At 42.3% G+C, this 24,181-nt stretch overlaps 1 protein-coding gene across 3 annotated transcripts in view; it reads right to left on the reverse strand.

Moving 5' to 3' along the window:
* agap1 (ArfGAP with GTPase domain, ankyrin repeat and PH domain 1) overlaps nucleotides 1–24,181 on the reverse strand; it is a 91,658-nt gene that overhangs the window by 7,758 nt on the left and 59,719 nt on the right. For all 3 annotated transcript variants that reach the window (XM_088407373.1, XM_088407370.1, XM_088407371.1), the window contains 5 exons: nucleotides 23,922–24,092; nucleotides 18,334–18,495; nucleotides 12,797–12,951; nucleotides 12,615–12,705; nucleotides 10,806–11,028 (listed from right to left, as the gene is read on the reverse strand). In XM_088407373.1, coding sequence (XP_088263499.1) covers nucleotides 10,806–11,028; nucleotides 12,615–12,705; nucleotides 12,797–12,951; nucleotides 18,334–18,495; nucleotides 23,922–24,092 — 802 coding nt within the window. The remainder of the gene's footprint in view (nucleotides 1–10,805; nucleotides 11,029–12,614; nucleotides 12,706–12,796; nucleotides 12,952–18,333; nucleotides 18,496–23,921; nucleotides 24,093–24,181) is intronic.

The raw sequence follows: 24,181 nt of genomic DNA on the forward strand, positions 1-24,181 counted from the left end.
TTTGCCAATCTATGCAATATTTTAGCCTCCTAGGTACGCTTTTCCCATGACATCACGCATCAAAACCATCAAAAAGTCTGAGTTGGGTCAAAATTTGAAAGAGGTACTCGATTGCAATTTTCGACTGCATTTGCCCACCGTCACCATCTCAACCCAAACAGATCAGTCATCCTCATTTGGCCTGGTGTTTTGAGCTTCAGTTGATTTTCTTCAAAGAATGAGTAGTTTTGCCTCTTGACATGAAGGAGGAGTTGTTTAGTGGCTTTAGATACCTTCAGCTTTGAATCAGGTTTACAAAAGCACCCTGACCAGCCGAATGGACATAAAACATGTACTGGGAGGGGATATCGCGGGACAGGGATGAGACAAGCAAGGCAAGACTGTGTGGGAACTTGCCACAATCTCATTAACTTCCTGGAGACGAGCAATAGCGGCTAGCATTGCGGAATGTCCCACAGTCTTTCTCTTCCGGACCAGGAAGGCCGGCCACGAGAGCACGGGCCGTGACCCCCGGACAAAGCCTGGCGGTGTCACTCAGTGTGTGAGCGTGCGTGCGTGCGTGCAAGCGCAGCGGGATGCCGACCTTCTGTCCCCGAGAAGGAAAATCAAGGCCACCGGACTTAGGAAATGCACGCCTGCCTTCCCCCACCACCTTGGTTGATAAGACTCTAAGTCTGTGTGTGTGTGTGTGTGTGTGTGTGTGTGTGTGTGTGTGTGTGTGTGTGTGTGTACAAAGTGACTCCATCATTACTAACTAACGGGTCTTGAAAACACACAGCTCTCGACAGTGGAGAGGCTAATTGCACTAATTAACCACAGTGTGTGTGTGTGTGTGTGTGTTTATATGTCTGTGTGTATCTTGTGAATGTGGAGCCTCATATTTCTGTGTGCTAATGTGTGTCTCTTTTCACATCCCATTAGGCAGAGCGCTGTTTTCCTGCACTCAGGCATGCTGGGTAGATAATTAAACATGAGTACGGGTGAAAAGGCAAACACGAGCACGCACACAAACACACACAAAGGCCCAGAGGGGTAAAGTGTGTGTATAATTTGAATTAATGATATAAAGAAAAAAAAAACAGCACCCAGAGGATATAACATCCCATTTTATGCATTTACTGTACCTCTAGCGAGACTTGACTGTCTATTGAATCTCAATGGAGTGTTTTGTCACAGGATTTTTATTTTTTTTACTTCAATGTATATATATATATATATATATATATATATATATATATATATATATATATATATATATTTTGATAGATTTGTCCACCTGTTGAGTTAGTGCATGTGGTCACATCTCCTCTGCTAAGGACATGCCATTCCAATCCAGTGTTTTGAGAAGCCACAATAGGCTCACTGAAATTTTCAGATTTACTGTTTATACTTGCACGTTTTGTGTGTGTATGTGTATAAATGTTCCTTCTGAATGCATCCTTTGTCTGAGTTTGTTTACATGCGCACGCACAAGCACGCACATGCACACACACACATGCATGCACACGCACACACACACACACACACACACCCACACCCACACACACACGCACGCACACACGCAAGCGTGCGCGCGCACACACGCACGCACGCACGCAATGGGGCCAGAGGCCATTTGGCTGCTCCCTCAACACAAGTCATGAGGTCATCTATCCATGACCCTCAAACGCACAGTGAAAATCACACCCAGCTAATTAGCATAATTACACACCAAATTAGTTTAACACAATTTTAACAGATTTTTGTTGGAAGTCCAGAAATGAATATTTACAATTGTGGCATTCTTTTGCCCTACGATTCATCAATTAGTAATTATGTTATAATTTTCTTCGAATATTGATTAGTTATTTGTGCATTTAATGTTAATACTGAATGGCAGAACAAATTACAATGGTCCCTCTACTTACAAACGCCTCTTGTAATGAAAAATTCAGCTTACGTAACGCCTCGGTGGAAAAATATTGTCTCTAGTAATGAGAGAAAATTCAAGATACTAAAGGCAACATTGTTGACATATGAGACATAAGACACCAGTGCTCGTGCCATGACTATAATGTATTACGTTAAGGCAACCCGTGACGTCTACTGTATTTGTTATAATTTGTGATGCCTTTTTTATCATTTATTAATGTCGGCTTGCTCACAAATGAAACACGTTTTTTTGCATTGATGTTTACTGTGGTCTTTCGCTTGTCATCTTTATTAGTTTCATCCACAATTCCAAATAACAATTTACACCATAGAACTAACAAGCATAAAATTGACATTAGCTACGGCTAACATTGTACATAGTCACATAAAAACACCTATGCAACATACCACTTTGGGCTGTTGTGTCGTGACGTTGTCAGCATGTCATTAGCAAGTTAGCAATGACATCACATAGCACTTCGCATGACCTCAAACTAAACTTAAGTAAACTTATGTGCTTAAAATAATCAAAAAAATAAATATTATTGCTCCCGTGGGCTTGTAAATGATTCCCGAATCACTGGAAATGTCCAAAAAAAAAGTTTTTTCTGCAGTCATCACCAACACACCAGCACCATCTCAAGGCAAACAAATGAACTGCATTCATATTGTATACTGCTACAATTAATATGATTAATTTTAAGGGTTTAGGAGCATTTTTAAATGATTCTTTTCATTCTATATTTTGATTATTACACACTAATGTGATTCTAATACTGTACGTATTAGCTCATTTGTAATTTCATGCCTGCAACATGTTCCAAAAAAAAAAAAGAAAAAAAAAAAGAGAAAAAAAGAGAAACTTGAGGAATGCTCTTCAAACACCTGTTTGGAAAAGGCTAATTGGTAACAGGTTAAGTTCCCTGGGTAAAAGAACCTTCCTGGAGTTGTTCAGTCATTCATAAGGAAACTTTGGGTGAGGTTCAACTCTTTCTGAACTTGTGTGTAAGAAAATAGTTAAACAGTCAAAGGACAGAGTTCTTCCGTATCTTCCTTGAAATTATGGAGCTCATCATTTACGATAAAACCCATGGTCAGTCAATCAGTTTGGTGCTACATCCATAAGTGTAACTCTCATATGCGAAGCAAAATGGCTTTTGCTTTGTCAATGCCAATTTTATCAATACCCAGAAACTTTGCCGACTTTTCTGGGCCTGAGCTAATCTAAATGGACTGATGCAAAGTAGAAAGGTTTGCTGTGGTCTGAAGAGTCCTGTTTTTAGAAATTGTGGACATCATGGTCTCTAGGCCAAAGGGGCACCCGGACTGTTACGGACGCAAAGTTCAAAATCCAGAATCTGTGAATGTATGGTTACTTAAAGGTTTTGGAGAAATACTGTAAATGTTGCCACCGGCAAATAATGCCAAATCACATTTTGCTCGAGTTACAACAGCATGGCTTTGTAGTAAAAACGTGTTTTTACTACACTGGCCTGTCTGCAGTCTAGACCTAACTCTCATTATAAATGTGTGGTGCATTATAAGGTGTAATATATAGCAACAGACCCAAACAAAATGTGATGGTTTTTGGCCATATCTATCAGCTCTATTGTAACAAATACAAACAATTGTAAAAGCTCTGATAAGTTTTACTGTGTAGAGCTTTGAATTGGGAAAAACTTCCAAGTTCTGAAAAAAAAAACAATTTTTTTTTAACAGGTTAAAGGAAGATCTCCGTTATCCTGACTAAAATAATAATGAGTATAAGTAAAAAAAAAAGGGGGGGGGGATTAGCATCGATGTTATTGGAATTAGAATTTCCAAATACTTGAACACACAATGAGCAACAAGAATACCCAAATACATATTCTCTCTTCACTGAATAAACACTAACCACTATTTCAGCTTAGCTGTGGACCTGCCACTTCTTCCTGCTTTTAATTTTCTTTGCATTTCTTACAGTAGAGCTCTGTGCTGCCAGGCAGATTGGGGCACAATATTGTACTACATTACAGACATGCAACTCTAAATTGGGTCTCAAGTATAACTATAAAATCTCACACCCGCTGTATGTGTTTTGCGTACCACATAATAGGCCAGTGTGGCCTCATCTTGCCACGTTTAAAAGTAAAACCATTACATACACTGATACGACATAAAAGGTACCGGAAAAAAAGCTACTACGACTGTAGATCTAATAGGCTTCTCTTCAAAGCAATCATTAATTACAGTCTGAGAATGTGTGTGTGTGTCTGTGTGTGTGTGTCAGAGGTAATGAGCGGTTGGAAACAGGGTTAAGAGTGACACGGTGTCAGTGGCTCTTCTTCTGGCCTAATTAGCCCTCTAATTAATAGATTAATAGATGGGTAAGAGCATCAGCTAACTGCCGAGCTAATGTGCAGTCAAGATGAATCACCACATCACACTTTTTGTCACAAGGTGAGCTGCGGAATTTTCTATTGCAAACTACTGCACATCAATTCTGCAGGCTGAAAAAAAGTCAAGACAAAGAACAAGGAGAAGAGGCTGAAATCAATTAGCCTTTGCCGGACGGTCGTTAGCTGCCCTCCGATAGGCACGGATAATTAAAGGAGATGAAGTGGGGAGGGGGGGGAGCCATCCGTGCGACTCAACTAGACTGCAGCGAACGAGTTAACCTATGCAAATGAGGGAGACAATTGAAGAAAAAGTAGAAATGGGCAAAAGCCATGGAACATGTTTGTTGAATCTTTTCGGGCAATTAAATACGGAGATATAGAAATCAACCTAAAACCTCTTTTGATCACGCCAAAAGGATGTAGGACATAAATGCTGTACAGTCATGAATCCCATGATAAACGTCGGTTAAGTTTGATAATTGCTCAACGCTTGCTAACAAACCAACGGGGGGATGCTGCTTTGGTGACAATAAAGTCTGCATAAATAAGTAAAACGATGATATAAAAGTGTCCCAAATGTTTATCAGCAGTGCATGAACCCATTCAATCCAAACCTATTATCCACAAACCCAAGAAGGACCCCATACTCACCCCCCCCCACCGAAGTGGTACGAGCTACTCGCCGAGTGGGCCAATCAGCCACAGGATGGGAGGATGCTCACCGGCGGCGTACACATTATACTATATATATTTATTCTGATCTGCTCAAGGAGCATGCCAAAGTCATGCATGAAGCGACTGTTATTTACTTACTCATTATGATGCTGTGATGACTCGGGCATAAAAAATGTGCTTTTAACCCACATTAGCAGAACCTCTCGCTGATGACCAACTATGAAGGGAATTTGATTGGCTCGTGTCAGCCGGTTTAATGTCAATAGTAAATTGGAAGGCTCATTAGGCAAGTCGGAGGACGCGGCTGCGGGCGCCAGCGAGGCAGTCATGTAAAAAATAATGTCTATTAGGACTCATTTAATCAAGGATGAATTAGAATGTAGGCCCAATTATTTGCACTGGCCCGCCTGTCAGGAGGCTTCTTTCTGCCAGCACGCGCTGCTTAAAATGCAGGCTGAGAGGCGGAGAGGATGCTGCACATCAGCAGGGGCCGCACATAATGGCGGAGGGATTAGGGCAGCCGGGGTGGGCTTGGTCATCTTTGGCCAAAAGGGGGCTAAGCAAAACACAAGTTTAATGTGTTCCAGCAGAGTGTGTGTTCAGTTTGTGACTTATATAACGCGCTCTAGTAAATCTAGGTACAAAAATGTCGAGTCTTATTGAGGGTGCTACATCTTCATCACCATTCTCTTCCAATATGTGCGACTAAATACGTAAAAGTCCAATGTGTGGTAAGATCACAGCACCGGGTCAGTGGCAGCAGCATCCCCCCCCTCCCCCCACGACACTGCTCTGACCCTGGGGGGCAATTATCTTGTGATGTGGGGCCCACATGCCTTCCCCCTTTTCCAGGCTGCCCCATCAAGTCCCCTGAGCCCAATCCCAACACCATGCTACGGCGGCCGGTGCACCTGACACCCCACCTCAGATTAAAAGCAGCAGGTCTCATTTGAAGTCTGTTGGTGCTTGGTTGGCCTTTCCACGGGTTGGGGGTCGCAGAAGATTACTCTGAGCTTGTATTTGTCAACCTCACATGCTAAATTAATTTTGGCTCAGCATCCGTCATGTGGGGCGTTCTTAAGTGATGCAATGTTGTTGGTGGTCATTCTTTAACCCACCGTCCGCCTGTCTGGAGAGACCAAGTTTACCTTACACACTCACCTGCCAACCACAATAGCCTTTTTTTTTTTTTTTTTTGTGGTCCCCACCAAATAAAGTGTCTCAAATAGAGTGAGTCAAAAGGCTTTGAATGCACAAAACATCCACGGCAAACATGAGCAGAACCAGGCCAAAGCCAGCCTCTGGGAAAAAAACGCCAACGGTCATTATTTGGAAGAAAGGGACACGGCCGCACATCACCTTTGTAGTCTGGAAGCCAGCTTAGCGGCGCTGTCACTTGCTGTCCGACAAAACCTATTTAACATGCTGCGTCAAATAGAGCTTGAATAGGCCCAGGGTGCTGGCCGTGCTGGTGTTGGCGCGTCACTCCACAGATAATTAAAACAATGAGCTGGGTAAAACACGAGCAAGGGTGGCGCAGCAGTGTGGCCTATGCAGTCGACCCCTGTGGCTGTTCCAACATGGGCACAGAGCCCAAACTTAGCAGTCCCCTCAGCTGTGGCATCAGCTGCGGTGCCGATACCAGCAAGCGTGCCAGCTGAGGTGAGGACACTTGACTGCAGGCGGCCAGGGGTTAATGGGAACGTTTAGACGACGGCTCAGTCTTTTTGGGCTTTGGACCAGAGAGGAAATATACTTGTAGCAGAACCCTTCCACGCTGTTCACTTATCAACTATGTCAACAAGTATGACTTCTCTTCCTCAAATGCTAAAAAGTCTAGCACTGGCCTCCCAGATGCTAATGTGACCTGGCCTGGACAAAGTTGTGGGTGGGCTTTCAGCGAGATGAGAACGGTGGGCACAAACCAGAGGTTGATAAAGAGATGATGACAACAGCTGGAGACTGGCCTGTCACATATCTCATTGGACAGGGGCGTGATCTCCATGAACATAATTTCTCCCTCTGGCCATACCAGGCAGTCAGCAATGGGAGGAGGAGGTGTTTAATACAGGCAGCCGTGCTAATGCACCTCCTTCGCTAACCCTTCTTCATTTTCCCTTGGGCTCCTATCGTCCCAGTCCCTTTGCCATCCTTTTGTGCATCATTTGCTTTCTCTCTTCCTCTGTCATTAGATGCTTTCCATCTTCATTTCCCCCTTTGCTTCTGTTCGCCATCCCCTTAAATCCTTGACGCATACAGTACTTTCTTTTCCTTTTACACGACCACCCTGCTTTATCTTGCTGAGGACACCAGTTCTCTTTCCACCCAGCCACAAACCTTCCAACGGGATGTGGTTGGGAGGTGTGAGCGTCGTTGGGGGGCGGGGGGGCAGACCTTGACAGACAGGAGGTCAGTGTAATTGCTGCTGGCCATATTTAACATTAAGATAATCAGGCCATTAATTACCCTTTGGATCATTAAATCAGCCACTTGCAAAATGAAATTTCAGCCTCTATTACTCACTTGAGAGACCATGTGTGGGGGTGGGGTGAGTGTTCCATCTATCTGTCTCCCCCAACTAGCCCCCTCTGCTTCCCCTGTAACACTTTCAACTGTCTGCAAAAAAGCTTGGCTCCCTCATCTGGGATTTCTACTGAATGTGGAGCCTATGACTGATGTTTGACCATGAGCCATGTTTTCAATGGCCAAGTCACTTCATAGGCGCTACTACAGCCTACGCTACACTACTTGGCTCTACACCAAACAACAGTGAGTCTCCACCACCGCCGCCACTACCCGGGGGCCCCTCCTCACCTCGCGAATGGCGTTATGCAAACAGCAACCGTACATAACAAAAAGAACCCCAAAACAAACAAACAAAAAAAAACCAGACAGCGTGGAAGGATTATTGTATCTGGTGCTTGGTTTCTGGCTTTTTTGTTAAATTGCATCATCCAGGTATCGATATTTACTTCAAGTCCATCAAAAGAGGGTTGTGGAAGCAATAACCTTTTCATTCTTTTTCCTTTCTTTGTCATTAATGGTGGATCATTTCCCTCGGCTGTTTGTGCGACTGTCTTGGACCGTCCAATGGCCTCCAAAGTTTATGCTATGTTTTTGCACGGGGCTATGTATTTTTGGAAACACCAAGCAGTGGAGTACAGCACGGTAGATTTCTTGATAGAAACCAGGCTTTTGTCGAAGAGAGGGGAAACAGTTGGTGGTAACAGGGCTTAAGACTCCATAAAGCTGGTATAAATCTCAATTTCCTTGATGAACCTTATGGAGGATGAGCAAGGAAAAATGGAAAAAAAAAAAAACAAAACAATAAAACAGGGTGTCAGGGGACAAGTCGCGGGCCGTTGTTTTTACTTCCACTCTCACTCCTCCAACAAGAAATTTGAAAGGATTGAATGTTAGAAAACAACAACAAAATGATTTGATCAGTGTTAATACAAAATGTCTTTAGTAATATCTAATGTTTCAATAATGGATGTAATGGGCACATCAGGGTCACAAAACACCTACCATTTAGCATTGTTACAATACTTATGCTCAAATGAAAAAAAAAAATCAAAGCTTAAATGTTGAGCTAGTCACCTATTTGTCTTTTCCGATGCCTCCTATCTCCTATCTCAAACGTCAACAAATCAAGGAATTGGTCTGACTGCTCCAGAACAGTGGGTGGTTCCACATATTGGTAAATGGTGGTGGTGTTTCTAGCATAGAGTCCATCCAAGGTTTTAGTAGCACACAGCTGTGAAATAAGCATGACGTTCAGGAGAGTAGAGACAGAAGTCATGACCAGGGCGGGGGTGAAAATCAAGGCACTTAAGGAATGGCCTGATAAATACTATTGACAGGTTGGAGAGTGATGCAGCTGCAGTGAAGCGTCACAGCTAAATTGAGATAATATTGACTTGCTCTAATCTCTTCGGGGGGAAACATACATCAGATTAATAAATAAATAGGAACATGAGCGACAATAAAAGCATTAGCGCTGATGGACTAGGGTTAATGGCACGCCAATACGCTCAGTGTGTGTGCGTGCGTGCGTGCGTGCATGTGTATATGCGCAGAGTCGATGGCTAACTGATTTATGTTCATTTGCATTTTTACTGCAGCCATGTGTGTTACACTCTTGTGCACAATTATACTCCTTCTTATACCTTCTCTGAACATGCCAACATCTCAGTGACATATTCTGGACTGTGTACGTCTCAGACGTCAGACATAATGAGGCATGACTTGGCCACGTCCTGGAACTTAAGTGCTAAGTCTGTAAGTAAAAATGATGGTTGCGCGCAATTTCTCGCTCAGTAAAAACTCTGAAGTCAAGGTGTTTTTGTTTGTGCCTACTTTTTTGTGTCATCTAAAATGGTGTAAAACCTGCCACCAAAATTCATATGCACATTCCTATTCTTATCCTCTTCAGCCTGTGATAAATATAAAGACGGATCGGGAATAACAATTGAGATTTTATTGACTTATTGAGCTGTGATGAGGAAGAACTTATGAGGCGACATAACCAAAAATATCATGATGATGGTTTTTATATTTTTACATTTTGAAGTGGATGGACAAGAGGAGGAATATCACTGAGAATTTGGGTGGTGATAGTTGTGGTTTTCAGACATTTGCTGGCAGCTCTTTGGCCTGCACCATACTTGCTGCAACTAACTAGCTAGCTAGCACAGTTATCTAGCTAACCGGTGACTGCCGCAGTTGCCCTCAGAAATGTTCAAGTGCTGACAAAGCCAAGTAGGAATAGTAGCCAAGTTAGCAAGATTAAATTGCCTCCTTAAGGAGGAGATACATGCAGAAGGCCATCACTCATTTGAGTCGTAGTGGAGCAAATGGCATTTATGTTCATTCAGGTTCAGCCATCGGGAAAAAAAAAAAATATATACTGTATATATATATATATATATATATATATATATATATATATATATATATATATATATATATATTATCTTGATGGGGGAGGCTGTGTGGGGTGGGGGTGACTTGATTATTAGATGGAATCATCAATAGGAAAATGAAAATGCAAGCTAATATCGTATTCCCAAATACATAAAGTGAGCTTGTTAGTGAAAAATACTCCATTCCTGCTGGAGTGCCCCTTTAAGTTATGCTGCAATAGGCCTTGACTGCAGTGGAAAGCTTCCTTCATTACATTTTCTAGATATCCTTACCTTATCCAATTGCTTACAAAACCGGATACAGTTGTTAACTCATCATCAATGTCAATACTTGTATGTTTACTACTGTACTTTTCTTTGTCTTTCCCTCCTCTCCGGTTGGTGCTCTGCGCCATTGAACGTTAACATTTACCTTCTTGTCATTGGTAGTGTTGTTGAGAGCAGACAACTAACCCTCATCATGTGACTATTAACTGGTATTGATACGGGCTGTAGTTTTGCCCATTGTTTTCTCATCTGTCAACCTCTGCATCCTGCTTTTCATCCCTTCTCTCCTTCTACAGAGTCTCTCTATCATGTCCCTCCAACAAACGTTGGAATCACCCAGACCGGCTTCTGGTGGAGTGTTCTTCCTTTGGAAGAGATTTTCTCCACTGACGAGTGTTTGCTCTTGTGGACTTGACCAGAATTTCTTCACTGTAAGGGTGTGATTCCTGACTTGCACAACATAAAGTGCCTTGAGATAGCGACATAAAAAATAATATCGACTTGTTTGTTGATTGTTTTAACATGCATGTGTGTGTGGAAGGGGAAGATAAGTCAACCGATTGCAGCTGGCTCGGTGCCAAACCTTTGGGACACACCTAAATCATAACCCACCACCAATAATCAACGAAACTGCGATAGGTTTGCCTACCTGCTGGCATCTGGTCCTGGCTTCAAGTGACCCTGTGAGTTGGCCTCCCACACGCTGTTGGCAAACTCATTCCCAATTGCTGACATGACCTTGATGAGTTCCAGCGGCCACTCATCAAGGTCTAGCGAGCGTACCCGGGAGAGGTGGGTGCCCAGGTTCCTGTGGATGCCCGAGCACTCAATACATATCAGGGCACCGAGGTTGAGGCTGGCCCAGTCCGGGTCTGCATGAGTCAAAGTGACAATATTAGTGGCACTAATGCAAACAGCTTGAAACATTCAGTACAGTGAACCCACGTTTATCATGTTTCAATCGGTCAAACTATATACGATATAGATGTAAAATGTGAAAACATTTTTTTTAGTTCTCCATTTAAACGTATTCAAACAATTTTACATATTAACATGTGAACACACACACAGACACACACCAAAAAAAACACAAATTTACAAGTACAGTGGACCCCCGCCATACGAAATGAATCCGTTCCGGGGTTGGGATCGCAAGGCGAAATCGTCGTATGGCGGGCAATAGGAACCTATGGTAATTAGCTAATGCGTATAAAACCCCAGGTCAAAACATCAAAATTGTATACACAAACTAGGTATGAGTAAAATGAGTACCAAAATAGTATAGTCGGTGCTACCTACATATAAGATACAGGTATACAATTGCATAATATATAAAATATATAAAAGAAAAATGACAATTTATTTTCCTTTGACTGACGTTGATTTGAGCTACTTATTGCCATTATCCCTAGCGTGGGTAGCCTAGCCTTCTTCGTAGTTCTTGATTATTTCCAGCTTTGTTTCCATACTAATCATCTTCTTACTTCCCCCTTTAACATCACTAACAATCTTGGGACCCATGGCTAACCACTTAAAGTTTGAATTAAGCACTAAAATGCACAATAAATATGATATTGTAAGCACTCACACGAGATCAAGTCTTTAGCATGTCGGCATCTTAGTGACGCCGACCAATATCAGACCAGCACTTTAGTGACGTATGCAGTGACGCTTGTGGTGATGTATGAGCGCGGTGCGACTCGCAGAGTCAGACGCGCAAACACTGATTGCCAAGTTTGCATTATGTCATTTTTGTTGATGCCGTAAAGTGGGAAAAATGCCATAAAAAAAAGAGATGAAAAAACTTAGCATTCCACTTCGTAACATGAATAAAAAGTAAGCCAGGGAAGCCGTAACCGGGGTGTCCACTTTATATAATGTAAAAAACAAAAAAAACAAAAACTGAATTGTGGTGAACGTGAACATACGCTTGCCTTTATTTAGAAAATATGTGCATGTGCGTGCACGTATATACTCTGGTGTTCTTGCTGGTGCAGGCCAATCAATAAGAGGCTAGTGTGCTAATGCCTAATACTAACATAAACTCTAATGCAAAATGCTGTAAAAGAAAATTAACCTCAATGCTACCATGGCCCTTCAAAAAACTGCTACTTCTTAACATACAGAGTCGCATCAATGCAACAACAGAATTAAATGTGAGGTTATTTAAACAAATTCAACCAAACTCGCAGTGTATAACTCAAGAGGTACACTGTCAGTGTTTATTGAGTGTCCGTCTGGGCTTCTCTTAATTATACTGCATGTACATTCTGTTGTGCTCGCTAATGCCCAACATGTTGTGGCACAATGTGGTCCTTCCTACACTGAAGGCAAATACTGCTTAAGTTCGACTTGAATGGGTACTGTAAAATCCATTTAAAAAAAAAAAAACACACTTAGAATTGTATAATGGCGTGAAACATGGCCTCTATATTCACAGAAACAGCTCTCCACTCACTCTGAGTGTCACAGTCGGCACAGCGGTTATTTCCACGAATACTTCTGATAGACTGCAGTGCCATGGCCTCCGTCTGGCTGGTCAAACGAGACTGGAAGAAAAACACAAATGTCAAGACAAATTGCTCAATTGGTCACAAAATACCCCAGCATGCGACTGACACTGCATAACGGGACAAGAACCTTGTTTTTGCTGCTCTCACAGGACTGAAGACTGGCCAGGATCTGACCCTCGATGACCTGTACCCAGGCGTCCCTTTCCTCGTAAGAAGTGGCTTCAAAATGCCACGTCTGACCCGTTAGTGATACAATAATGAACTCAAAGTTCTCCTCTTGCTCTGTTGTGGGGAGAGAAATGAGCAAAATATTGATAACCCTCAGTCAAACATGTAAACAATATATATATTCATGAGCAACTAGATAATAGGACGACACTTCTAACAGAGGCCAACTATATTATTTTGAGACTGAAAAGATCTACAGTTTTGACATCAAAAAATGATTATCAAAAATCACAACTTTTATTATTTGGGGTAGTTTACATACTGATCAGTTAGTACACTACAAAGTAGGCTAGCAGCACATTTTGTTTGAAACAGCATATTTTTCATGTGAGTAAGAATATTCAACCGTGATTCAGCAATGTGTTTTATTATACTTTATATGGGTGCAAAACAAATCAATTGTACTGAGAGGAGATAGAAAAATAAAAGACTAAGCTGTGCCAACATCGGCTGCAGACGGTACCCAAATCTATTTTCATTACATAAGTTCCAAAATCTGTAGCCAAACACTTTTTTTGCGTCACTGAAAAATGTAGTCATTTTATTGTTAAGATATGTTTAAAATAGGAATGTCCAGATCCCGATCACGTGATTGGAAATTGGGTCCCATCACCTCATTTTCAGCTGATTGGAATCATGTGAAATAGATCGGGAAAATTTCATTTTATACTATTATTACATTTCATTTGAATTAGTAAGATACTGCAAAACGATCCACACTTTTACATGTACTCTATGCAATACTGCGTAGCTGGAGAAAGCATTTAGATGTTTTAGGCTACTTGTTTTAAACTACTGCTTTACTAGCCAATTATAAAAGGACTTGTAATTTTCTCAAAATCAGGTGACTGACCCAAGTTTAAAGAAAAAATGTGATTGGAACATCCCTGTAAAATGGCGTAAAATGTGTAAAATGGAAATAACGTGCAAGAAATCCTGTCTCGTATTCATCTTGTGATGTCAAGTCCAAGTTTTGGAAGGAAGTGCATCAATCAACCTGGGCTGACCCTGGTAACATCAGCCATCCCTGAGCTCTGGATGTCAACCAAATACAGAGCACAGAACAATATACCCCTGACGGCTTTCCCATGTATGATTTATACTCAAAGCATTCAGGACAAGGGATGACAGAATCTGCGATGGTAAATGGAGTGGACTTGTATCGCGCCTTCTATAAGCTCTTTACAGATTCTCATATCAGTTTATTAAGAGCCTTATTCACATACACACATTCATACATCAATGGAGGCCGCTGCCATGCAGGGCGCTGCAGGGTCCACAGGGAGCCAATTGGAGTTCAGTGTTTTGCTCCAAAATACACTACTGCTGAGCCATGCCACAAAGGGCTGTGTTGGTTATGTTCCCTGAAAAGGTTTGCATTGGTCAGCTGCCCAAATTTCCCAGGCTTTATTGTTGCAGAGAGTAGCATGCTCGAAATAAAGACTCTTGATCGAAATCATTCATTCCAGCTGTAGTAGCTCAAAGTCAATCATTACAAACGCTTGAGCTATCATGAGAGGATGTAGGAAAAAGAGTAGTTAGTAGTAATTCTAATGTTGTCCTGGGTATAATAATAAACTCTGCGGACTTCACTATTAATGCGGACAATGCCTTATTTGCCCCATGACTGGTTTGATGGGATGACTAGCGACCTCACTTAAGTCAATTGTTCTAACAGATGGCAGCACGATGGAAGACTGGTTGGCATGTCCGCCTCACAGTGCAGAGGTCGTGAGTTCGCCTCCAGCTCCGGCCTTTTGTGTGCGAGTGTGAATGGTTGTGTGACTTTGTGCTGCAACCCGTTCAAGGATGTACCCTGTCGACTGCCCGAAGACAGCTGGCTAAGACGACTCTCATGAGGGGCCTAAACTAAGATTCTGAACGATAAGCAAAAGTTTCACACTGTCACGGTACTAAAATTACAGCGTTATCCTCTCATTGAACACCATCTATTTCCTTTGTAAGGTACACTAGACTTTGAAAAAAAACCATCTTTAAAATAATGATGTCATTTTTTTAAAAAATAACTTCAAATGTTATCGCTTCATCAGCACAAATAAGTGTTTCTGATCAAAAAAAAGCATTTGACCTTTTTTGAAGTACCGTTCTGAGAGGCATCTCCCAAAAGGCACGGAGGCCATTGATAAAGGTAAAGGTCGATTGGTAAAGGTTTGGCCAATCATCTCCCAGATGTGGGCGACGTCGTTAAAATTCTACATATTTAATGGTTTAGCCAACAAAGGGGTTGAGACAAAGCTCTCTCCCTTATCCCCCATGGATGCTAAGATGGATTTTGGGGAAAAACAACAAAAAAATGCAATTGCCATCTATCCATCCATTCATTTTGTATTTTATTATCCTCACAAGGGTCGCAGGCTTGCTGGTGCCAGGCAGATGGCTTTGGTGACACCCTGAACTGGTTGCCAGTATGTCCAATACACCTGCCGTGCCCGGAGAGAACCCACGCGGGCTGGGGGAGAACATGCAAACTCCACACAGGAATCCCGGAGCCAGGTGGATTTGAACTCTGCTCCATGAACTGTGAGGTGGACATGCTAACCACTCTTCCACCGTGATTGCCATCTAAATATTTTTGAAGAGGCGGCTTGTTGAGTCAATTCTCAACGCCTCACCTTGTTCGATCATTACCAGTTAAAGATTGGTTTTCACTTTTCACAAATTTATCTGTACTGGCTTATCTTCATCTACAAGGTCTTGAAAGGCAACACGCCATAGTACATCAGCACTTGATGAGAGTCAGTCACTCTCCTAATAACCAGTTAAAGGTGAAATTAGTGACAGTTTAGGAATGAATTTAAAAAAATACTCTTCAGTCACTGAAACACAAATACCATTCTAATGTTATGATCAAGAACTACTTAACAGTTTTGAATAGTGTTCGTTAAGTTGTTGTAGTTCTGGCCTTTTCAAAAATAATAAATGATCTTTGATTTAAGATTTGATTGGATTCATTCTGGCAACTGGTCAACAGGTCCAACTAAACACAACATGAAAATTAGTTTAAAGTGGTCCTTTTGTTTTCGCTGCAAGTAAATCCTCCTCCTTGAGACGGCGCGTCGTATGTGACCGTATCCGGGCTGCGCCAGACGGCCGGTCGCTCACGCAGTATTGGTAATTACCGCCAGCGCTCTCGGCTAGTGTGAGCGACATTCACGCAGAGAGGCGGCGTCGAGGCAATTTGTGAACTCTGACACCGGCAACCTTTAGCGGAACAAACAGAACAAACCAAATATAGGGGGGAGGGGCCGACATGCATACTGCGCGCGTATGTGTATGTGACAGCAGGCCGCCAGGTGCAATGAGAGGGGAGGTGTGAGGGACACAAACGGGGCCTCGGGAAACACAAATTAAAAGCTTAAATGTCAGCGCGCACAGTATTGCTTTGCGACACAGGTCATTACTCTCCATATCAGCAGCCTTTTACTACTTTAATAACCTGGAAAATAGTGCACACTGCCATTCACGACACTCACTCACATGGACACAAAGCACAGCTCGGATAATGTCACCTGACATCCTCAGCATGCCTTCACACCTTTGAGGGTGTGGTGCAGTCAGCGTACGCAAGGTGGGATCAACAGGTCATGTGACTCAAGCCAGCAAACGGGGAGATTCTCCACCGTCACAAAGTGGACCGAAGACAGACAGGACGGATATGTAAGCTCTCATTTGACAACAAACTCCAAACTGAAAGGGTTCATTGAACGCATAGAATGAGTGAAGGTCAGTTGTACAGTATGATTGTCAAGCTCACGCACGATGTGTCTCAGTAGCTCAAAAGCATCTTAGAAATTCAAATATTGAAAAAAATGAGCAACTTACTCTCGATGGTTGAACAATTAACCTGCTCCTGGCTCCATTGGCCGACTCCCATAAGACTGCATACTGCACATAAGTGCTTACTGGAAAATTTGATGTCTGCACTATTGTACTTTGGTGTAGAAAGTGTTATAGAAGTTACCTCGATTTACCATTTAACTCAACTCTCCTGTGTCGGACACTCCAATGAGAGAGACAAGGGTAGTGTGAAAAGAAGGTATACCCCCACTGCTTCTCCCAGACTGACTCCATGAGCAGAATCTTTCTTTCATCGAATAAGTCAACTTTGCCAAAGCAGAATAACGGCATTGCATTAGCAATTTTGGCAAATATAGCATACATTTCTCCTTAACTTCAACTGCTGTGCAGAGAGTCCTTCATATGACACATTTCACACTCCAGAATTGACACACACTCATTATGCCCCCCCCCCCCCCCCCCACCCACCCACGCACGCACACACACACACAAATGTATCATTTATGCTTCCATTTGTTGTAATCTCTTGGCTATTCAATATATCTTTCATAGATAAACCGTAAAGCACCAGTTACGTTTTTGGTGTCCGTCTAAATAACGAGAAGCAAACACTACTTGAATTGTGACAAACTCGTCTAATTTTCCCTGTTTTAATAAAATTGGGCGGTGCTCTAGGGTCAATTTGAACTAGCATATTGTTCTGGTATTGTTCAGTACAGCGTATAGACGAATAACTAATTTAAATCTACAGTTAATCCAGGGGTACGACTTGAAAGTGAGAAACCACCCTCTTCTTTGTTAGATACTACTGTATACGAATGTGGCCATTTCCAGAGTTGCCAGAAGGTTGCAATGACTACTGAAACAATGTCAGTGGGATGTATTCCAATGCTTTTCACAACAACTGTCACATCTGGTTTTATTATGGTAACAAAATCAATTGTTAACTTCAGTTTTGCCTAGCCAAGTGCAGCGGGTCTAATCCGGGGGAGCTGCGAGACACGAGGGCGTTTCTCCCTCATGAATTACGCCGGGTTTCACTCTGACAAGACGATACTTCAGCCACCTGTCCGCCCGCCCGGCGTGACAAGCGGCAGTGAGCCGGCAGCCGCCTGAGTGCGCTCGCTGCTTAATGGCTAAATTGGGAAGACTGTAACTAATCGCTTATTGAATAATGGAAGTGACACCGCTGATAAAAGATTTCAATACCAAAGATTATTTATAATATTTCACTTAAGCCTCTCCGGCTGACTCACGGGGGGTTGGGGAAAGAAGAGTGTGCTGAAGAAATGAGAACAAAGAGGACAAACTGGAGGAGGAGGAAACATGATGGAGTCAAGAAATGATTATGAGGTGAAAATAAAGAAAAGACAAACTAGTAAATTTGTCTCTCGGACCATAATTTCCTCCGTCAGCTGCTTGATGGAGAAGCCAACATTACATGTGCTGCAGCTGCTCGCACATCTGTTAGGCATGTGTGTGTGACACTGAGTCACAAAGTACTTGAGTGGAAGAGTGTGCATGTTTCAGGACTCGTGTCGAACATAAATTTCATGACCAAAAAAAAAAAAAAGTGACAAAACAACAGTGGAGGATGATGGTTGAAGCTGGCGTTACCTTCAGCAGTACCAGAGAGGCCGTCTGCTTTGAAGTTGCTGGTGCTTTTCTTCCGCCGGTGCTTTTTACGGTTGGCGTGTGGAGATGGGGGTGGCTCTATCTTGGGACTGGTAGTACTAGAGATGCTGGGACTAGAAGACATGGAGTCACCTAGGCCCATATCTGGAAGGACACGGAAGCTTTTTATACAACATTTTCACAACTCGTTAAAATGGGCAATTTTCCAAACATTCAGAACGAAAAACCTTCCATTAAAATTAGGGTATAACAGTAAACTGGGGTTAAGAGGCGTTATTCAAGCATAAATATTACGTTCACAATTAATGATTATTGTGTCTATTATTTTTGCGTCACAGTAAAAAACATGTTTTAAAATCTATCCTTTTATTGAAAAACAAATTATGACGATTTGGCCACAGGTAAGGTTCGTAACTTCAGAAAATAAGCAAAGGTTGGCCATTGTTTCCCAGGATGTGTGCATTTTATTTCTATGCAACACAAAGGCAGTAAGGCTGCTTTCAAGGAAGAATATTTACAGTTCTGAGCATTTGGACAATATACAGTATATGAATAAAGATCCCCAAAATAGTAATCAATTATTAACATATGTAATGACAAAATTGGTCATTGAATTAAATACATTTCCGAAATTTAAACATTTTGCTCCGTCACAGACATAGCACTCTGTCCGCATGCAAGGACTTAATTGCTTAACTGAATTGCTTATCCCCCCATGTCACTCAAGCTGCGGTGTATCCAAAGTTTGCTCATAAGTCAACATTGACCATCATTTAAAAAGAAAGTGTGAATACAAAGAAACTCAAAAAAACACCAACAAGGGGAACTTCCAGGTCAAGGTTATGCTAATATTAATTTACCTCAACTTGTATATTAACCTTCCTTATAGAGAGCCAAACAAATTTGGTAAATTCCTGGATTCATCATGTGACCTCACAAGGAATGTAACCAAGATCAAAAATTGAGTGAAAATAATACATATTTTACTCGCTACCAAAATCATCATAAAATCATTAAGGCAAGACAATCTCCAAACTGAGTGTCTATAATGCTGAGTGGAAAGTGAAGGTGGGACGCATTAGTAGAAGAGGAGCGGCATCTCTTTGCGCCCTCCATCTTGATCCCGGCTGCTGACAGCTGTGACTAGCGGCGGAATAAAATAACATTCAGTTTCCATCAATATCACCGTGCAGCGGTGACACTGACATGGCCACAGTAGGAGAGCGCGTGTGTGTATGTGTAAATGTAAAAACGCACACGAGCACACTGGCCGCCACACGGCAGACAGCCCCAAGGACGGCCATAACTTATTTTACAATCGTTTAGTCTCAGCTCAAGTGGAAAATGTGACAACTTATCTCTGCTGACAAGATGCCATCCCCGAGCGCGCAATTAACCGGCGTGGATTAACGGCGCGCCCATCTGCGCGCTACGCTCCATCCACATCAAACAACCCCACCCCCACCCGCACGCAGCCTGGAGACTTCCTCTTTGACTTTCTCTATGATTGTTTCCCTTCAGCCAGTCAACAGTTTAGACAGCGGCGGCTCAGCGTGGCTTCGACTCACCGTGCTGCTCGTCACGACAAACGATCAGCTGTGGCTTTGTCTGCTGTGCATGTTCCACAAAGGGTGAAAATAGCTCCAGTATATTTCCATGACCTTTGGAATTTAAGAAACATTCTAAATTGAAAATTTTCCCTAAAATTGAACAAGGAATTGAGGGTAAAATCCCATTCCCAGCAGAAATACAAACATTTCATTTTGTCATAAGCAAATAGCTCTCCACACTCCAGTTCCATAATACAGAGTTTTCCTCACCACTTTGTGCTTCATCTTTCAACCCAAGTAGATTACTGTTTGTCTTGCCAGTCTTGTCCAAGCTGTTGATTGTCTGTTAAAAACCTCTAGCAGCAGTCTCCGAGTGAACCTTGCACGCAAGCGTGCATGAGGCGCCCATGCGCGGTGGGAGGAGTACAGTGATCCCTCGCTACTTCACGTCTCTCTTATCGTGTCCTGAGTGCGTCGCGGATATATATCTATTATATCTATTATATATATATATATATCTATTATATATATATATATATATATATATATATATATATATATATATATATATACACCCCCCCCCCCCCAAAAGGAAGGACCGTCTGAGGTATTCTAACAGCCCTTATATACAATCTTGTTCGAAAGAAGGCTTAAAACTAAACCACTACTTTTCTACATTTAGCACAATATAAGAACGTTAGACAAAAAGCAGACTAGCGCGGCCGCTTATGTCTGACAAACATGCGGAACTCACCGTGCGTGTGGGGAGGGGTGGGGTGTGGGCAGATACAAAGAGATAACCTTTCATGCAAAAATGGGTAAGGGAGGGGTGTTGGCAGAATACAGAATTGGTTGGTGGCAAAGGGGAGCGCAGTGTGAGAAAGCACTCCGCTATGTGTTGACAAAGAAAAAAAAAGTTTGTGCCCCTAAAGAGACTGTTATACAGTGGGGCAAAAAAGTATTTAGTCAACCACTAATTGTGCAAGTTCTTCAACTTGGGAAGATTAGAGAGGCCTTAAATTGTCAACATAGGTAAACCTCAACCGTGAGAGACAGAATGTGGAAAAAAAACCCAGAAAGTCACATTGTTTGATTTTTAAAGAATTTATTTGCAAATTGTGGTGGAAAATAAGTATTTAGTCACCAACAAACAAGCAAGATTCATGGCTGTGAGAGAGGGCTAACTTCTTCTAATGAGGTCTAACAAGTTCTAATGATGCTTCACTCGTTACCTGTATTAATGGCACCTGTTATCGGTAAAAAGACACCTGTCCACAACCAGTCAGTCAAGTCAAGTCAGTCACACTCCAAACTCCACTATGGCCAAGACCAAAGAGCTGTCGAAGGACACCAGAGACAAAATTGTAGACCGGCACCAGTCTGGGAAGAGTGAATCTGCAATAGGTAAAACGCTTGGTGTAAAAAAAATCAACTGTGGGAGCAATTATTAGAAAATGGAAGACATACAAGACCACTGATAATCTCCTTCGATCTGAGGCTCCATGCAAGATCTCACCCCGTGGCGTCAAAATGATAACAAGAACTGTGAGCAAAAATCCCAGAGCCACACGGGGGGACCTAGTGAGTGACCTACAGAGAGCTGGGACCACAGTAACAAAGACTACTATCAGTAACACAATGCGCCGCCAGGGACTCAAATCCTGCACTGCCAGACGTGTCCCCCTGCTGAAGCCAGTACACGTCCAGGCCCGTCTGCGGTTCGCTAGAGAGCATTTGGATGATCCAGAAGAAGACTGGGAGAATGTGTTATGGTCAGATGAAACCAAAATAGAACTTTTTGGTAGAAATGCAGGTTCTCGTGTTTGGAGGAGAAAGAATACGGAATTGCATCCCAAGAACACAATTCCCACTGTGAAGCATGCGGGTGGAAACATCATGCTTTGGGGCTGTTTTTCTGCAAAGGGACCGGGACGGTTGATCTGTGTAAAGGGTAGAATGAATGGGGCCATGTATCGAGAGATTTTGAGTGAAAATCTCCTTCCATCAGCGAGGGCATTGAAGATGAGACGTGGCTGGGTCTTTCAGCATGACAATGATCCCAAACGCACAGCCAGGGCAACAAAGGAGTGGCTTCGTAAGAAGCATTTCAAGGTCCTGGAGTGGCCTAGCCAGTCTCCAGATCTCAACCCTATAGAAAATCTGTAGAAAGTCTGTGTTGCCCAACGACAGCCCCAAAACATCACTGCTCTTGAGGAGATCTGCAATGGAGGAATGGGCCAAAATACCAGCAACAGTGTGTGAAAAGCTTGTGAATAGTTACAGAAAACGTTTGGCCTCCGTTATTGCCAACAAAGGGTACATAACAAAGTTTTGAGATGAACTTTTGGTATTGACCAAATACTTATTTTCCACCACAATTTGCAAATACATTCTTTAAAAATCAAACAATGTGACTTTCTGTTTTTTTTTTTTTCCACATTCTGTCTCTCATGGTTGAGGTTTACCCATGTTGACAATTTTAGGCCTCTCTAATCTTTCAAAGTTGGAGGACTTGCACAATTAGTGGTTGACTAAATACTTATTTGCCCCACTGTACGTCCATACTACAGTTAGGAGATAACTGGCCATGGGAAAGGAAGGGTTTCACTAAGCATACAATATTTCATTCACGGGGGGGGAACAATACTTTGCAGTTTTTCACATAGCGATGAAAACTAATGGCATGTTTAGCATGATGGCGCTCACCGTGGCTGCCGTCTTCTGTTCGCTGAGGTGAACAGAGTAAGAATTTCACTGTGGTTTCGTGCTATACATGTGATAATAATTCTCTACAAACTGAGCTTGCTGATGAATTGATTATTCCAACCAGGTGTTCCGAGGAAAGAAACTTGCAGGACCGAGTTCGTACACACATATGCTCTGGGTCAACATGTGATGGCCGTTATGCCAAGGGAAACTCCTTCCGTGTCCCCCGTGTCCCCTGACTGTTTAAGGTTTAATAATTAAGGGTCTACTTTGTGGATTTCACTTTTCATTGGGAGGTTTCAGTACACATTAACCGCAAAAAACAAGGAACACTGTAGATTTTTTTTTCCAACCTGACTTTGAGAAATGGGATTTTTCGTTTTTGCTCTACATAAGGGGGGGGGGGATTTTTACAAACCTAGTCAGACATTGTGACATTTGATTGCTTGCATCTGCTATTGATTGTAACTTACAAACCTTTTTTTTAATATGCACCACCCAGAGCAGCACTTCCAAATTAATTGTATACCTGCCATATAACAACAAAAGGACATTCTATTCTATTCTATTCTATTCTATTCTATTCTATTACTTAAATGTGTTTCCCAGCTCTCGCTGTTGTCAGGCTGATAGGTCAGAAATAACACGTTGAAAATAGAAGCGCTAAAGAGAAGGCGCTTAATTGAGTGTGAGAGCACCCTGCTGAAATCATTTAACAGTTTTAAACAATAGTTGTGGAGGGCCAGGGGCACAATCTTTAAGACATAACTGTCAATGTCAGTCAAGATGATCATCACCGCATAGTAGTGTGTGTGTGCGTGTGTGAAAGAGAGAGAGCGAGAGAACGAGAAAGAGAGAGATAATCCATTTGTTAAATGAGGAAAATTAGCGCAGAGTGTACAGTGTTATTGCCACTTAATTTACACAGCCTGCCTTGTGGTCAAAATTGATTGAAATTATTTGTTGTTTTGATCAGTTCACTTTCAAAAAAAGACCTGACATGGTGCGCCAACGATGTACTACTACAGCGGGGCTTCTCAATTAAATTTTGCCCCCCAAGGAAATAGAAAACATTTGCGGATTTTGTTGTTTCATGCACAAAGTTGTAAATGCAGTATAGGTAGACGCTTCATTGATTTATTTTCCTACGGCCGCACAAATGTGACATGCCACAGTACTGAAGACCCAAGTGACATTTTGGAATATAACCTAAGACAGAAATTGACAGACAAAAAGACAGTCAGTTTTGCGGAGCCTGTTATGAGCGCATGCCTTCCTAATCTCAATGTTACGGGCCCATTGTGCTGCGATTACCTGTGCCGATTCCTGAGTTGGCGATAACGGTGGCGTCGGTCCACTGGTCTGCACTGGAGACTGAATAAGATCGCTGATGTCCACCCATGCCGTCCGGGCCGCGGTTGTTGAAGGACATTAAACTTATGCCGCTCGTCATCTGAGATACTGAGGAGCTGCTGCTTACCAAACCTGTCAAAACATAAAATCGCTTACTGATCAAATAAACGCATTAAAAAAAATAAAGAAATAAACTTGATGTTTTGGAACCTTCTTTATGT

The sequence above is a fragment of the Hippichthys cyanospilos genome, chromosome 2 (genome assembly GCF_059441005.1).
Source record: "Hippichthys cyanospilos isolate Australia breed blue-spotted pipefish chromosome 2, RoL_Hcya_1.0, whole genome shotgun sequence".
In the NCBI taxonomy this organism is placed as follows: domain Eukaryota; kingdom Metazoa; phylum Chordata; class Actinopteri; order Syngnathiformes; family Syngnathidae; genus Hippichthys; species Hippichthys cyanospilos.